The sequence below is a fragment of the Emydura macquarii genome, unplaced genomic scaffold (genome assembly GCF_026122565.2).
Source record: "Emydura macquarii macquarii isolate MOO-44397 ecotype Brisbane River unplaced genomic scaffold, CSIRO-AGI_Emac_v2 contig_1253, whole genome shotgun sequence".
Classification (NCBI taxonomy): Eukaryota; Metazoa; Chordata; order Testudines; family Chelidae; genus Emydura; species Emydura macquarii.
The window spans coordinates 12,863,562-12,880,029 of record NW_027131390.1 but is presented as its reverse complement, the minus strand read 5'-3'; the positions used below and the strand labels follow the sequence as shown (position 1 = coordinate 12,880,029).

The following is a 16,468-nucleotide window of genomic DNA, read 5'->3' as shown; positions in this document are numbered from 1 at the left end:
CACACAAACTATGGGACTGATTTTTCAGTCCTTTCTCAAACAAAACATATTTTAAATGTTAGGATTGGGCCCTATAGTGTACATAAAGATCATTTCACTCATCACTGAAATACGGACAACTCTGGTGTGAACAGCAGCTGTTAGAGTGCAGAATAACATGAGTTTAAGATAGGAAGTGTAGAATAACTTCCTGGGGAAGTTTTCCAAATTAGAATTTGACCAGGATGCCAGGGTTAGCTCCACTACTCATGAAAAATACCAGGGGATGTTTACTGACCACAATTGGTCAAGTGCCAGCTTTGTGTTTCACCCAAAGGACAGCACATTCGGCAGGGCAGAGTCCCCACTTGTACTGGCTCTATATGGACTCGGAGGGAAAAGTGGCATCTTCTTAAACACCAACATCACTTTACCCATGCAAGTGAGTAACACGTTGGGTAAAAATCTTGACTCCCACTGAAGTAAGTGGCAAAATTCCCATTGATTTCACCCAACCTCACTATCCATTAAAGGAAAGGTTGCAAATCCATCAATGGAAACACAGAGAGAAGATAAAAATGGGGAAAGGAATATAGCTGATTGGAAAAAGTAGTAACATATCTGGAAGAAAAGGAAAATGGAAAACAAACATGGAGATTGTATATGCGAATATGGCTAAAAGCAAAGTCAGCATCTTTGCATCTGAGCTACTCTATTTTGTTTCAATATGATATTTTTCCTTGTCGGGTTCTGCAATACACATTCTATTACACATACTTCTGAGATACCTGGTATTGTTTATAAAGAGACACTCATCATTACAGAACTTGACATTTTGTGAAATTTTATGAAGTTTCAAAAGACAAAAGTATGTGTTACATTACAGAGGGGCAATTCTGATCTCCCACTGGATTTATACCAGTTTATGCATTGACTTCAATGGAGTTACTCCTGATTTACACTGATGTGAAGGAGAACAGAATCAGGGGCATTATATTCAAGTCCTATGTTTCTATGACGTCTTGATGGCCCATACAAGATGTGGATAGGCGAATTTTTTCCTATAGTGCAGCAGTGAAGTACAAAGACATTTAGATCCCATCTATCATCTTGAATAAGTTGGTGGGCATCATTACTTATGATTTCTACTTGTGTTACATAGTATGATAGTAAGTAAGGCATATCTGATGGACATGAATGTACATTTTTTAACAGAACATTATTACAGGTGCTATTGAATAAGTATGCTAGGCTCCTCAAAGGAAAGTCAGGTCCCTGCCCCACAGAGAGAACAATCTAAACAACAAAAAGCAAATAAAATAACCTTAAAACAATGGCTTTTTTTTTTTTTACTTTACCCATATTGCTTTGCAGGTGTGTTCGAGCTGAAGTAAAATTACGCAGTCATTCCTCTTTTGACAATGACAGTGTATTTGGCATGATCCATATAAGAGAGAGAGAGAGCACATTACACCAGTTTTTCAAAGAGTACTTGGCTTGCTTCAGCGTACAATTCAAAATGATGCCTTTAATGTATTAAACCCTATAGGATTTGGGAACCAGCCACATAAAGGTGTGCCTTTCTCCTCATGTACCACTGCAATAACAGTGATCAACTGTGGGAACGCTTGCAAATCTACTAATCCGCATCCCTCTGTTTGTGAGCTACCAGTCTGATGTCCAGCTCTGCGCTACATCTGGACTAAATGAAACTGTTGCGGAGCTGACTTAGAGATTCTAAACTGCCCTATAAGTTTAATATACTTTGGTTTGTTTTGGGTTTTTTTCATTAAAGTGTTTTGGCCCCAATCTAGCAGGCAGAGATTTGCAGAGCTCTATTTTGGAGTGAGAGTGTTTTTCAGATGAAATCTGTTAATAAATAATATATACTATTTTGATGGCTGTAAATGTCTACAGAAGACTGTGTGGGCAGGTGAGCTTCATACTTAAAAAATACAGAAATATATATACACACTAGTGAAAAGTGCAGAGGTTTTCCCCAAACCTCAAAAGTTGTTGTCTTATGTCTGCCATCCACTGCGAGTCATTACCAACCACACATCTCTGTAGAATCAAGCTACATGAAGTACAGGGCCCCGTTTTCCCCCGTGGGGTATGAGTTACTCTGCTGAAGTAACGTTGCTGTGAAGGATAAGGCCACTGCTGTGTAAGACAGTCAAATCAATACGTATTAGGATTATAATTATCTGTATCTGTATCTATTAATGGTTAGGAGCATACCACTAGCATGCTTGAAGGGCAAGAACTAGAAAAAAACAGAGAGCTGGAATAGGTCTGCCATGTCCATTTTTCCCCGTCACAGAATTTCTTTGGTCATCGTTCACTTTTATTGGGCTAAAATACTTAGTACTCCTTGCAAAGGGGTTCACATACTGCAAGAGCGCCCCCTGATGGCCAGGTTTGGAAATTAGCTTTTGCCCCATCTGGTACCCCCTTCCATGGGTTACTCATGCTGTGACCCCTCGCTCTCTCTTCGCGATTCGGGGTACTCCCTCTTCATGAGTCAGCCCTTTCCTTCCGGGGTATCAAGGTTCCACAAATAACGTTCCAATGCCGTTACAACCCCAACACTGGGTCCCATGGTCTTCCACCCCAGTTCCGGGCCCCATGGTCCATGCACCCCCTTGGCTCAGGGCTTTGAATGTCCTCATCTCCTTACAAAAAGGGGCTTTATGACACCTTCCTAGAGGCTAGAGGCTCTACTCTGGGTTCCAGCCTAGGTATCCAGTAGCTGGCAGCTTAGGTCTACTCACTCAGACTCATTGCAGCCTCCCTGAACTGCTTCTTACTTCTTCTATTGCTCAGAGAGTGACTGCAGACTCTCTCCCTGCAGCCCCTTTTAGTTGCAAACTTCCTGGTTTTATAATTACCACCCAGCCTTTCCCCAGCTGGGCTTCATTATCAATTAGGCCTCTCTCTCTCTGTTTCTCTCTCTCTCATAAGTATTGCCAGGTATGTTAATTGGCCTCACAGGCTCACATTAACTTGTTCAGAGCCTGTGTGAGGTACACATCCCATCACACACTTAGGCATGGTACAAATAATCAGCAGCATAAAGCTGTTAAAATGGACATTAAAAAAGAAAGAAGGAATTATGTTGAGGGTCCAGGCAAAACGTCTTGTGACATTGATGCTTTGCCTGCAGGATTGGGGCCAAAACACTTTAATGGGGAAAAAAAACCAAACCAAACCAAAGTATATTAAAGATATAGGGCAGTTTAGAATCTCTAAGCCTCAGCTCCATAACTGTTTCAGTTAGTCCAGATTCAGTGCAAAGCTGGACATCAGATTGTTAGTTCTCAAAACAGAGGGATGCTGATTAGTTTTTGTCTAACTGTCAGAAGACAACAAAATGCACATGAACCTGAGCTTTATGACCATTGTATCTTATTAGAATCTGAACTTAGTGACATCAATTGTGAAGTCTCAGAAAAAATAACGTCCCACATGTTTATGAAAACGAATTTCACAAACTGTCATGCTGTAGGCAGCTCAGGGAAAGTTCACCAGCTGGGAAAACATTTTTTTTTTAAATGGAACCCTTTTGAATCTGTATTGCGATGACAAAGACAAACAAAGAGCCATGCTGGGATGCTGCCACTGTGAAAGTCTTCACATTCACTTGCTTAGTCATTTGACAAGCAATTAGCCCCACACAAAAATATAGCTTAAAAAGCATCAGTCCTGCAAGATGCTGAGTACCCTCAACTCATTGCTTGGCTTCACTAGGGACAGGTCTGAAGTCAATGGAAAATGTGTCGAAACCTTTCAGGACTGGGATCTTGATTTCAACTTTTCACCATTGTTTGACCAATATTATTTTCATTGGGCTGATCCTTCACTGCTGAGGTCATTGGGAGTTGGGCCACTGACAGAAGCACTGAGGGATACGTTTATGAACTTTCCTCTTTTTAACTTTCCTATATCTTGACTTTCCAGTTATTACTGCTCAAAAGAAACTTGCAGTTCAGCTTAGCAGCCTTCTGCTAGGGCAAAAGGTGCAATTAACATTTTATATATGGTCATTAACACAGAACATGACCATGACCATTACTGGGTCAGAACACCTCAGTTTAGCTGCTGTAGCTGTAGCTGGCAGATGCTCCACACCCTATTTTGAGGGTCATTTCCCCCAGAAGTCAACACTAGAATTACACTGCAACTCAAGCCTGCCTTCTCACCTGGGGTTGTGTTGTGAACTCTGCGTAACATCAGGGAGTCTCCCAAAGTATGCCTAGTGTTCAGACACGGGAGACATAGTCCTTCCCTTTGGCTGACATCTCCCAAATACAAGTCAGCCAAGGAAATGAAAGGAGGCAAAAAATATCAACATTTGCTGTACCAAGTGTCCTGCCAAAACCAGCAACCAGGGGATTCTGATTGGGATGAGCCCACAGCACCATCAGCAGAGTGGAACAGGGGACGCCAGCAGCCAACCATACTTCCAACGGAGACAATTTCTTCTCCGACCACACATGTAAGTATGGCTACATCTACACTACACCGCTGGTGGCGGACTGTAGCATATGTGTAGCTACACACCACAGTGAGAATCGCACCACATCCGCACTGCAGTGTGTAGCTACAGTTATCAGTGACAGGTTCTGGCAGAGGGGAGGCAATGCGGAATGACTTTAGCAGCTCTCCACGGCCGGAGCCTTTCACTGTGGCAAGGAAAGTCTCTGGCAGGGTGGAGGCAGCAGGGAAAGGCAGAGCCAGAGGCTTTCCCTGCTACTGAAGTTTTTCCTGCAGCGGGGGAAGGCTCCAGCAGCAGGGAGGCAGTGGGGCACTATGGTGTAGATGGAGAGGCAAGGCTTGGCCAAGAAGAGCCCTGTGCATAGTAATGTACTCTACTAAATATCCACACTCTTTAAGAATCTTTATTCACCTAAGCCATGTCTCATCATCTACACTGCTATTTTACCTGTGCTAGGAGAACAGTGTGTATGTACACTACATGCCGCTGAAAGGGTGCAGCGTAGATACACCTTATATGGAGTGCAGATCTTCTTCCACCTCCTCTCACAGCCAGCCCATGCAAGTGCTTTACTAATGTGGACCAGACCTGGAATACAGAGCTGTAGTGTGTGGGAGGTTAATATGAGTTCTCCTCCCTGCCAACAGCTTTTCCAAAGCCCAGGTGTGGAACTGGGTATTTCTCCTTTGTGACAGATGACCTGCTGTACAGCTAGGATACGTGTTCTGTGACTGTCAGAAGGCTGTGCACATATTCTTCTGGGGAGGATGCAAAATTAATAAGCACAATGTTCGATTTATTTTGTTAAGCTAGGCGATTGGGGAGGGGGTTGTGCTGCTGATTAAGATGTAAAATGCACTTCTACCCAAAGCTTTCGCAGTACTTTACAATCAAACATTGCTTCCCCCTCGCAATATCTATTTGATGTAGGGAAATCTGATTATTCCTATCTTAGAGATGGCAAAACTGAGGCTTTGAGTGGCTAACTGACTTGCCCAAAGTCACGCCGTGAGTCAGTGCAAGACCCGGCCTAGAACCCAGGAGTCCAGATGCCAAGGGCCTTACTGGTGCGGCTGAACCATACCACATCTGTACAGACACTCTGCTTTTTAATCCATACACTTGATGCTCATATATGAAAAGTTACTGATAATGAAGTTAAGAACTACAACAATTTCACAACTAAGCATAGGAAATATGGGACTTGAACACAATGAAAGAAGGTCATCTATACACGTTCAGAAAGTGCTACATAGGAGTGGACACACATTTCACGTATTAACTGGATACAACTTGTTAATGTGATTCTTTCTCCATGACAAAAAGGGGGTTGAGATCGGGTGGAGATACAGTACAGCTCGACATTTTAAAAAAGTCTCATTTGGAATTCATGTAGGTAAGTTCTACTGATTAGAATACAAGATGATCCATAGGTAACTTCATGATGTACAAGTGTTCTGAAAGTGACCAAAGTGTGTGTGTGTGTGTGTGTGTTAATAAAAACACCTTTCAGCATAACCTAAATGTTCAAATATTCCTGCAAAGTAATTAACCACTCGTGATCAGAGAGGTCACTCCAGTGTAGCAAAAGGCTGTTCACGTGGGCTATCCAACACTGCAAGGGAAATTGTCCCCTTGCTCCATCCAGTGCCTGTGCAAGATCCTCTGGAGCTCAGTGACCCAGTGTAGGAGAACTTGCACATGGGGGCCTTTGTACCTTCTGTAAGGTGTGAATGTGTGGGCTATGCACTGGCTCTGACTATGCTCACAAGGAGGGAAATATTAAGGGTTGAGGAAGAGGATAATGCAGATCCAGTAGCTGGGAACCTACAGTAAGGGGCAGAGAGACCATAGCTGCCATTTTAGTAAGCAGGCTGCAGAAGCAGACATCAAGGGCCTGCTCTGTCCCCAAACTGAGATGAGGATGGCTTCATTGACATAACCTACTCTCTTTCTCTTCTCCTCCATCCCATGCACACATGCACTTCCTTTCAACATAAAAAAGCCCATTTTCCTGTTCCCTCTAGCTTTGTGTGGGGAGGAAAGTGGGGTAGTTTCACCTTTAATGACTAATTTCTGAGAGATTAATCAAAAAGGCACATACTTTCTTTGAAAATGTCATCTACAAGCACATAACGATATATGTTCCACCCACAATCCTGTTGGTATAAGACAGATTCCAAGAAACTATAGAAACTCCAGAACATATATTGCCAGTCTGCAAACACTGTAACATACGTTATACAGTGTTTCAGCCTGCCTCACATGTTATGTATACATTGTTAAATAACTAAATTAAAAGGATGAAGGAAAAATTCATAGTTTAAGTTGTAGATTTCTACATCATGAGGCAAAGATGCATTAATATTTTGAAGGCAAACAGGAATCATGTTAAGCACACTGCATTTCTGCATGACATTTAGGGACAGCTTCTGCCCCCTGATGGGTACATATAATTTATGCATACAGGGAAGAGAAAAAAAAAATCTCCCTGGTGCCTGAAGGTTGGAGACTGCTTTAGTGCACTGTCATGTAAAATTTCACTAAAACATATAATCTAAACTATAACATAAATATCTAAATATGAAGTCAAAATACCTTAGTTAAATGCATCAGAAATACTTTTCAAAGATATTGGTCTGTTTGACTTTACACTGAACTAAGTAGAAAAGAAAAACATTGCAACTTCAAAATAAATAATTTGGCTACACTGATAACACATGACTAGAACATACAAAGCATCTTAACTAAATTTGTATTCCGAGAAAGAGTGATGGCAACGCATGCATTTTAAACTCTTTCATTGGAAAATGTAAAATTGCTGGAGAATGCTGATAAAGATTCATTAAAGTTTCATATAAAATTAGCACTTTCTCCCACTCTTGCTTTCTCATCTTCTTTCATGATAATCCTACACTTGGAATAGCCCCTCACTTCCCTGATCCGATGTCTGATGAACTCAGTGGAAAAAAGTATTGATTTCAATGTTTACTGGATCAGTGCTCCACATTACAAATCTTTTTTAACACACCCACTCACCAATGCTTATCTCCCAATCAACGTGTCTCCTATGGTCTCTTGGAGATGAACTACTGTCCACTGTTTCAAAATTGTCATAGATTTGGCTTGACCCTACACCTCTGTGTCTTGTGTGACTAGTCCCACTGGAGTAAAGAAGACCAGTCACATGGGTCTTTGGCCCCAGCCCTATACCCCTACCCCTGCACAAATTCCAGTTGAAAATGAACTGATGTCAGGGAGGACTCTGGTTTGGTGTCTTGGCCTCTTTGTTCTGTAAAGCACTGTGCACAACTTATGGAGCTTTATCAATATGTATTTACTGATACTGAACTTTTTTCCCTTTTGCACTAAAGCAGCGGAATAAAATCAGAACATCTGAAATGGGAGAAGGAACTTATTCTATTTTAAAATTAAATTTGAAAACTTCAATGAAACATTTTAAAATTGCACAATTCTTTGCTAGCAACAAAATCAGAATACTGTTAATGACAAACTCTCTTCCATTAAATGGTTACAACTTTTAGTGGAAACACAACTTTTTGCTTCGCTTAAAGACACAGAAGTTTTAACACCAGCTCTTTTAATTTTTAACAAATGCATGAACATAGGGTTTTTTGTTTTAAACAGAGCACTAAATAAAATGAGTCCTAATTATGGAATCTGTTATGAACAGAATTATTTTGAAAGCATATTTCAAAGTGTTGTGTTAAGGATTTAACACTGAGACAACCCTCATTCCTGTCCCCACCTGGGCTAGTAAGAGATCTAATCTGCAGTCTTTACTCAGGCTAAACCCCCTAGCATCAGACCCAAAGTTTGCAAGAATTGTACAGAGACACGTTTCAGTCTTTGGCAGCAGGGAGCCGACCACTTTGAGCATCAGTGTCCTTTGCCAGCTGACCAAAGAGAGCACAGATGCGAGGAAAGCAAATTGTCTGCCCACTGGCAAAAAGAAATACTGAGCAGCAACTAACAAGAAAGAGAGAGTGTGTGTGTGTGTGTGTTGGAAGGGGGAATAAATAAAATTAAATAGGAAATGTTTCCTGTTACATTCTTCACAATATCTATTTCTACAATATTACTGTAGCAACAAAAAAAAGTGCTCTGTCTATAAAATACTGAATTTTAAAGGTTAAATACAAAGAACATAAGTACAACTAATAACAATATTCAAGAAAAGCTACAAATGTTACTCCTAAAAAAGTACCCAAACAAACAGTTCAATGGATCTTGGCAAATTAGGATAATTAGGTAATTATACTCTCTCTCCTTGGTTAGTTAAAGTAGGAATGCCTGTGTAAAGGACACTAGACATCAAAATTTGTTATAATATAAAAAGGAGCCTTCTGGGTTATCAGATATATGAGAAATGAGTTAGAAAAATTAATAGGACAGGAATTTGCAGCTGATTTGGTTGGATTTAGCTTGTAGAGGGAGTCTGTCTGTAGATTAATTAGATTCCGCAATCAAAGTATTTTTCTCCCCTTACATATCCTACCATCACCATTACATGATCAACAGATTTTTATTAAAGGCAATGCTTTCCCTAGTAAAATTCCATAGCGAATAACCTTAAGGTTGGATTTGCTTTTCTAAATACTTCTTGCAAACGGTATGTAATCCAAGAGCACATTTGTTGGCTGTAAAGGTGTACAACAGCAATTTTTGCAATGACAGTGCAGAGAGGGAATATGAGATCTGTGTGCTAATGAGCTGACACTGCAGAGGCTAGAGCAATGTATTGTAGTGCACTACAAGTGCAGAGCAGAAAGACATAGGCGGGTTATTTCTAGGGAATATGATCTACAGAATCTTAAGCATAATTCAACATTAATGCTAATACACTCCATCAGAGGTTATAATATAAACCTGAAACGTGTTTCATTGATGAAGTTATACATTTAAACTGTTACATTCAAATTATTTTGACAAAGACAACTCACTCCCTATGAGCAATTTTGAAGAAAAGATGCAATGTCTGTGTTTTACCTGCTTTTTATTTATATACAGCTTGAGTTAGCTTTTCCCATTTGTGTTTTCTCTGCAGATGAATGGGTGTGTAATTTACAATATGTAATAAATCTGCAAAACTGCACCCATAAACTTTAAATCAGTTTTTTCAGGGGGAAAAAATGGAATTCTTAGTTCTGTATTTTCACTCTCTCTCTCTCTCTCTGCAGTCATCATAAGTCTAAATAAACAGATTGATGGACAGCTACTGTAGGCATATCTGCTCAGTACTGAGAATGGAAGCAGGATATATAGAGACTATATACGAAAACCAGATTATGCAGTATTTTAATTGAAAAGGGGGATTAAAGAGAGTTTGGGTTAGGGGCTTTCTTGCCTCTGAAGGCGTTTTTCCCCCTCTTGGGATACTGCCAAATCACTGCTACCAGAGGTGGCTTTTTACCTCTGTCTTGTGAAGATATTTCGAAGAGCTTTTTCTTTCCTCCTCTAGAATGCACCAGACTGCACCAAGTGGGATGTATAGTCTCATCAAAACATTTTTCTGAGTAGGGTGCCCCCTTGATTCATTCTCTCACTCACACACCCCTACATGCAAATACTTCCAATTTGAAACAGTGGGGTAATGTCATGTGATGGCTTATGGATGCTGACTAAAACCCACAGTATGCTTGGACTACATATGGGATAATTACTGATTTCCCCCTCATTTCCTTTCCACAAGCCCCTCACAAAGTCAGTCACAGTGACTCTTACTGGCGATGACAATCAGTGGAGTCATTGCAGGTTTCTCGAACGTGGATCCCTGCCAATTGCAGATATTGATGAAAAGGTTGTGTGACAGCACTTGAGACAATTTATTCTTATTTTCAAGTGGAGTAAAAATATTGTGAAAGGAAGGTTCCTTCACTAATACACTACCCCTTGAAATTATCTGCTTCTCCATTAGGGAACAATGATCTGTTTGGGGATACTTAGGCCAGACAATTTTACATAATAGCCATGTAGTGTGAAGAGCCATTAGTTCATCCTAGTGCATTGGTATGTATGAGCATTCTGACTTTCAAAGATAATTGCTTGCAGATCTGAGAAGAATGACAGCACTTCTAGTTATTTATTTGTAACTGCAAAGACCCAAATGTTCAGAAGGTAGGACTGTAAATATTCTTCTTCTACCAGTATATGAGGTCAGTGGCATTGCTATACTCAAGGTCACCTTTTCATTTCTTTTCTTCTGTTTATTTACTCTCATATGTTATTGTTAAATACACTGTTGAAGCTTGATATTCCCTGTAGTAAGTGCTACCAGGGATTTAACTTCCCAAATGTCACAACATGACAATACTGTATGTTCACTGGAATATGCAGCACCATTTTCATTTTGCTACAGAAAACAAACCCTTAAATTGCTAAATTACCATAATTTTCACATGCTAAACAACTTCAAAGGTGGCTAGCTGTCAGAAGATTAGGAGTGCCCTGACTAAGTCACAAATTGACCATTGACAAAGGGGAGCCTGACCCATTTATCTTAGTGGGATCTGTGAAGAGGAACTGATAGAAGTTTTAAAAAACCCAATTTAATTATTAATCAGCCTAGCTGTTTAATGTATTTAGTTTAAATCCATATAATTGATATTTAGGAAACTATATTTGAGATACAGCCTCTTGTAGGGATTATAGTGATTAAGGCTTAACAGTCAGATGTTTGTTGTAAGAGCTGTTGAGGCAGGATAGGATTAGTAAAATAAGATGCAAAGTACAGACATACTTTTTGTGCCTTTTTTACACATTACCAAATATCATAATTGGGTATTTTAGATTTTTAAATCCTAATCCAAAACCCCTTAAAAAATGGCTAACCCTGCACCATTAGGAAGGAGTCACATGACGTATGTATTAGACTAGCAATCCACATATTTCAAAGAAATTTATTTACAGTGTAATTTCTAACTATCAAGTTTCTGGCAAAATATTTCAGATCCAGAGGAGGTTAAATTTTCTGGCTGTCCAGCCTTTCTAACAAAAAAATGTGTTTAAACTATATAGATCTAGAGAGGAACTGTACAAAAACTATCATACCACAAAACAAACAAATTAAATGCTCTCTAAATTAGCAGTTCAAGACATGATGTCTTAAACCTACAAATAACAATGTCTATTAGTTCATGCAGTATTGTGTATTAGTACAATGCTTTTTTTTCCAGAAAACTTTTATGGTGGATCTGATAATAGGCTTCTTATTTATTTTACAAAGTTCTCTTAGATTTTAAAAAGCAGTTGGTATACTGCATTCAGAGATACTCTAGATCACATACAGACAAATACCTATAGATATTGTACTGTATATCAGTATATATATATATATATATATATATATATATACACACACAGTTACCAAATGGTAAGTATCCTTTCATTTCCAAGTGTTCAAAGCTGCATAACAACATCATTCAGATATAACCACAAAATAAATGTTCAAAACTATTATGGGTAATTGAATTAGTCTTGTTAAATGCAGAACACACACTAAACTTTCAGGTAGGGATGTTGTTTTTAAACACACAGATACTCCCCTCCAACCTCTGTTTTGCATCGATTACTACTGAAGAATCAAATGATATAGAACCACTGCATGGCCAGAGCTATTTTTCACAATACTAAGCTTTCTCTTCCCTTTCCCGCTCCCATCAGCTCTAACAGCATTCATCAGTTTGCAGTCTCACTGGTTTTTATCAGGACTTTCTCCATCAGGAAAAAAAGATATTTTAGGACAGGAGACGGCCAATAAACCCATCTAGCTCTGTCCCCTCAAGGTCACCCGAAAACAGCATTTTCCATGTTTTATCGCTACATGGTATTACTCGTTAGATTATGCTCTCTCCTATACCAAAACTGTAGCCTTAACAGTAAAGTCATATGTAGCATCAACAGAGATTCGCTAAACTAAGACCATAAATCTTGGCTTTATAAATAAGTCTTTGCTGCTCTGGAAACAATTTTTAAAAATTTACATTTTTAAGGGGTGAAAAGAAGTGTTGATAAAAACTTTTAAAGATATTATTCAACCATGTAATGCTGCAAACCCATTAAACCTTTTGTCAGTACCACATTTGTTGCACTAGAGTATATGAAATATTAATTAGAGCTCCAGTACATCAGGGATAATTTTAAAAAATGCAAACAGGGACACTGCTATGCTAAATTACAGAAAAAACATGCATATACTTACAAGCATTAGTCACTGAAAAACTGTTGGAGGAATCCAAGTGGTCTACATGATAGTTCAAATGGAAGGGCTTTTCTGTGATATTTTGGTTTGTGTTGTATAACTGAACAGCAAATCGAAATGCACTGTGCTCCTGAACAGTGTTTCTCATGAAAAGTCCACCTAGGGTGAAAAAAATGAAAGGAAAAAGATTTGAAAAGGATTCCTTAGAAATACAATAGGTACAATAAGCTGTCTTTACTGTCTATATATAGTAGCAGTGAATACAAGCTAACCATATGCACACAGTGCATGTATCAAATATGTATTTCAAAACTGTCAGTCCTGGGTGCCTAAAGTTAGGCTCCTAAAGCTGAATATAGGCACCAAAATAAAGAAGTGTCCTGCTTTCCAGAGGTGCTAGGCACCCAAAACTCCCATTGAAATCAATGGGAGCTGCAGGTGTTCAGCTGACTGAAAACCAGGCCACTTTTGTTTAGGTCCCCAAATGTGGATTTGAGAGGCTAAATTTGGGCAGCCCTTCCCGCAGGGCTTTTCCTATGTACAGCCTGCTGCTTTGGGGTCCGGTTTCACATGAACATAGGTCAGATCTCCCTCGAATTACAGAGGTGAACACCTTTGGGTAATTCAGCATCACTGGGAGACTCAACCTCCAAAGCCCGAAGGCAGGCAACTTTTCCCAGCATCTAGACAAAAACTAAACCGAAGTTAACGAAGCTCCCCTCTTTGCGACAGTGGAAGGCAGGCAGGCGATGGATTATTGGAGTGATTCAGTCAGTGCTGCACTCCCCCCCCCCCCCCATTCACACACTGTGCCAGCCTAGGGCGCACTCAGCCCTCTGCTTTCACCGCTGGAAATGGCACAGAAGTCCATCCACGTTTCGGTTCTGGTTAAAGCAAGGCAAGTTCAGCCTGGCAGGGCGCACAATTCCCAAGTAAAAAATTCCCCCCACGTCCAGGAGCGTGCAAAAGATCATGCAAAAAGCCATCTCCCCCCTCCAGAAAGTCCCTCTCTTTCTGAAACCCCTGGGAACCTCGGAGAGCGATGCAGCCCCCGGTCCCCCTGTCACGCCAACAGCTGCCTGGCTTGAATGAGACCCCTGGCGGGGCGGGGGAGGGGGGTCTCGGTTTAATGCCCCCAGGTAAGGGAGTTTCGGAGGACAAGGCGAAAGAACCGGGCTCAGCCCCAGGGGCGCGTCCGCGGCTCCCCCCGGAGCCGGCCGGGGCTCACCTATGCTGATGGTGTTGGGAAAGCCTCCCCACGACTGCCGCCAGAGCCCCGCCACCAAGAGCAGGAGCGTCGGAGGCAGGGTTTGCCCCATGGTCTTCGGCGCCCCGCGAGTCGATCCCTAGGACGCAGCGGACCGCGCGGGCATGGGCGCGAGCGGCGAGGCAATGGGCGAGCAGCAGCGCCGCCGCCGCCGCTGCAGCGATCCCGCGGCCCCGCTCCGGTCCGATCCTCGCCCCGAGCGGGAAGGGCTCGCCGGCTGCCAGCGAGGCTGGGTCTCTCCCGGCTCGCCAGCCACACGCGCAGCCCACCCCCGCCCCCCGCCCCCAAGCAGGGACTTCCCCCAAAGACGGTGGGCAGGGCCGAGCCGAGCCGAGCCGAGCGGAGCGGAGCCGACGATCGCCCCCTGCCCGTCAGCGCGGCTCCGCCAATCCGGCCGGGACCGGGGGGGGGGGGGGTTATTGATCAAACTTGGCGCTGAGGCGGAGTGAAAGCGGCACGTCCGCCCAGGCTGAGCCCGCCCGCCCGCCCGCCGCAACCGGCTGCAGCCCCCGCCCCCCCCCCGTCCGCGGAGCCCCGGCGCCGGCTGGCGGCTGCTGCCTCCGCCGCAGACACGCGATGCGACCCACAGACACGCGCCAGCCTCGCGCGGAGCAGCCTTTAAAACTGCAGTGCGTGTGTGTGTGTGTATGTGTGTGTGTGTGTGTGTATATGTGTGTGTATATGTGTGTGTGTGTGTGCGCGCCTGCGAGTGGGAGGGAAGAAAGGGGGGGGCAGGAAAAAAAGAGGGGGGGTAAAGGAGGAAGAGGAGAGGGAAAAGGGGAGGAAGGACGGAGGGAGGGAGGGAGAGGAGAGAGGCTGGCCGAGGGTCCTGTCCTGGTCAGGGAGAGGAGCAACAGCGGCTGGTGCTGGTGTGGAAAGCTCCCTGTGGCGCGGCGCGGCGCGGCGCCTGGCCTGGGGAGCGAACTGGGGGTGCGGGGAGTAGCAGGGTCGGGGTGGGGGTTAAAGAAGATCCAGCGGGATTGGGAGGGAGGAGAGAAGGGAGACCCTCCAGAGGTAGGAGGGGTGCCGTGGGGGGGGGATCCACCAGATACTGCGGGGAAGGGTTCGGGGGGATGGGGACAGAAGCAGGGAGCCACCAGGGACCGTTCATCTGTGCGCCCGGGCCAGCCCGCTGGATTTAAAGGGTGACGAGAGGGGAGAGAATGGAAGAGGGCTGCAAAAGGGGAAACCGCAGCTACTGGAGCGGTGAGGAACAGGGAAGAGCCTCCGCGCTGAGGCAGTCTTTGGAGGAGCCACCACAGACAGAGCCCGTGGAGCTCCAGGGGTGGGGGGTGGCTGAGAAGGGCAGGAAAGTGGAAATGGGGACGATAAGGGCTATCGTGGCTTATGAAGAGAAGGGAATCCATGAGAGATTGAGAGGGTGAGGCAAGCCAGGGAGGCCTGGGAAGATGAGGAGCGAGAGCCAGGAGTGACCGGGCCTGAGGAGAAGGGGGTTCAGACGGTTGAAGGAGCCCTCCAAGAAGTGGTGTTGCAGACAGTAGGAATTGAAATCATTTGTGAAGCTGAGGAAGGGGGAACAGGAGGAAGTTGGTAAGGAAAATCCAGCAGTGGAGAGAGGAAGGGAACAGGGATCCCAAACCCGGTGCCTCTCACTTTCCCAGGAAGGCTGCCTGCCTAGCACCTTGGCTCCTAGTTGGTCCAGCATGTTTTTTTCTTCTCCCCCCCCCCCCCCCTCGCTGATGCATTTTGCCTCTGGTGCTCTGCAGAATAAAAAAGCCCTTTGTGAATGATTAGCTCATCCTGCTCATGTGGAATATTAGGCTCTTTCAAACTGAGTCTCTAGAGAAAAGGAAAAGGATCCCAGTGCAGTTTTCATTGCTCTTACACATACTTTACCAGGAAAAGAAAGATATAGAAACAGTCCTGAGCATACAAAATGTACCTTGGCCTACACGATGGGCCACAGGGGAATAGAGAGGGTAGAAGAAAGCAGAGTCATCCCGTATGCCCTGATGAGTACAGGTTACCTCTGTAGGCTCACACATACACATGGGACTATGGCAGTGCTACTGTAAAGCCCCAGTCTCTTAGGTGAAAATACTGCATTGAGCTCATGTTTATTAATGTCTTAGTTTAAAGACCTTGCAGCTCTTTTCTTTTCATGATGCTTTGAGGCTCATAGAGTTGTATAAAATGGAGCTGGAAGAGAGCTATTAATTACCTAGCCCATCCTCTGGGTCAAGGCAAAGATTGTTCCCTATTTGATGCTTCCCCTTCTCTGATTCCAGCAGGACATCCTTCCTCAGTCATCCTCTGTCTTTGTTTATCTCAGTGTCTGCTTCCATTGGCCTATGTTCTCTGTTAGGTGAGCTATGGGTTAGTATAAAGTGCAGGTTGTCCTGTGTATTTTAAATGAGCTGTGTCCTCTGAGGGTATGTCTACACTGCAATTAAAAACCGGGACTCAGACTAAGGAGGTTTTTAATTGCAGTGTACACATTCGGGTTGAGGTGGAGCCCAGGCACTAGGACCCTGTGAGGTGG

At 43.3% G+C, this 16,468-nt stretch overlaps 1 protein-coding gene across 5 annotated transcripts in view; it reads right to left on the bottom strand.

The window, feature by feature from the left end:
* Positions 1-14,208, bottom strand: part of GRIA3 (glutamate ionotropic receptor AMPA type subunit 3) — a 185,284-nt gene extending 171,076 nt beyond the window's left edge. For 4 of the 5 annotated variants that reach the window (XR_010919702.1, XM_067548186.1, XM_067548185.1 and 1 more), the window contains exons 1-2: positions 13,927-14,208; positions 12,699-12,857 (exon numbers count right to left, since the gene is read on the bottom strand). Coding sequence is in view for 4 of the 5 variants with exons in the window: in XM_067548186.1 (XP_067404287.1) it covers positions 12,699-12,857; positions 13,927-14,017 (250 nt within the window). In the remaining variant the exon portion in view is untranslated. Of the gene's footprint in view, positions 1-2,753; positions 2,820-12,698; positions 12,858-13,926 lie in introns of those variants that run through there. The other variant, XM_067548188.1, reaches the window with a different exon arrangement.
* Between the last annotated feature and the right edge of the window lie 2,260 nt (positions 14,209-16,468).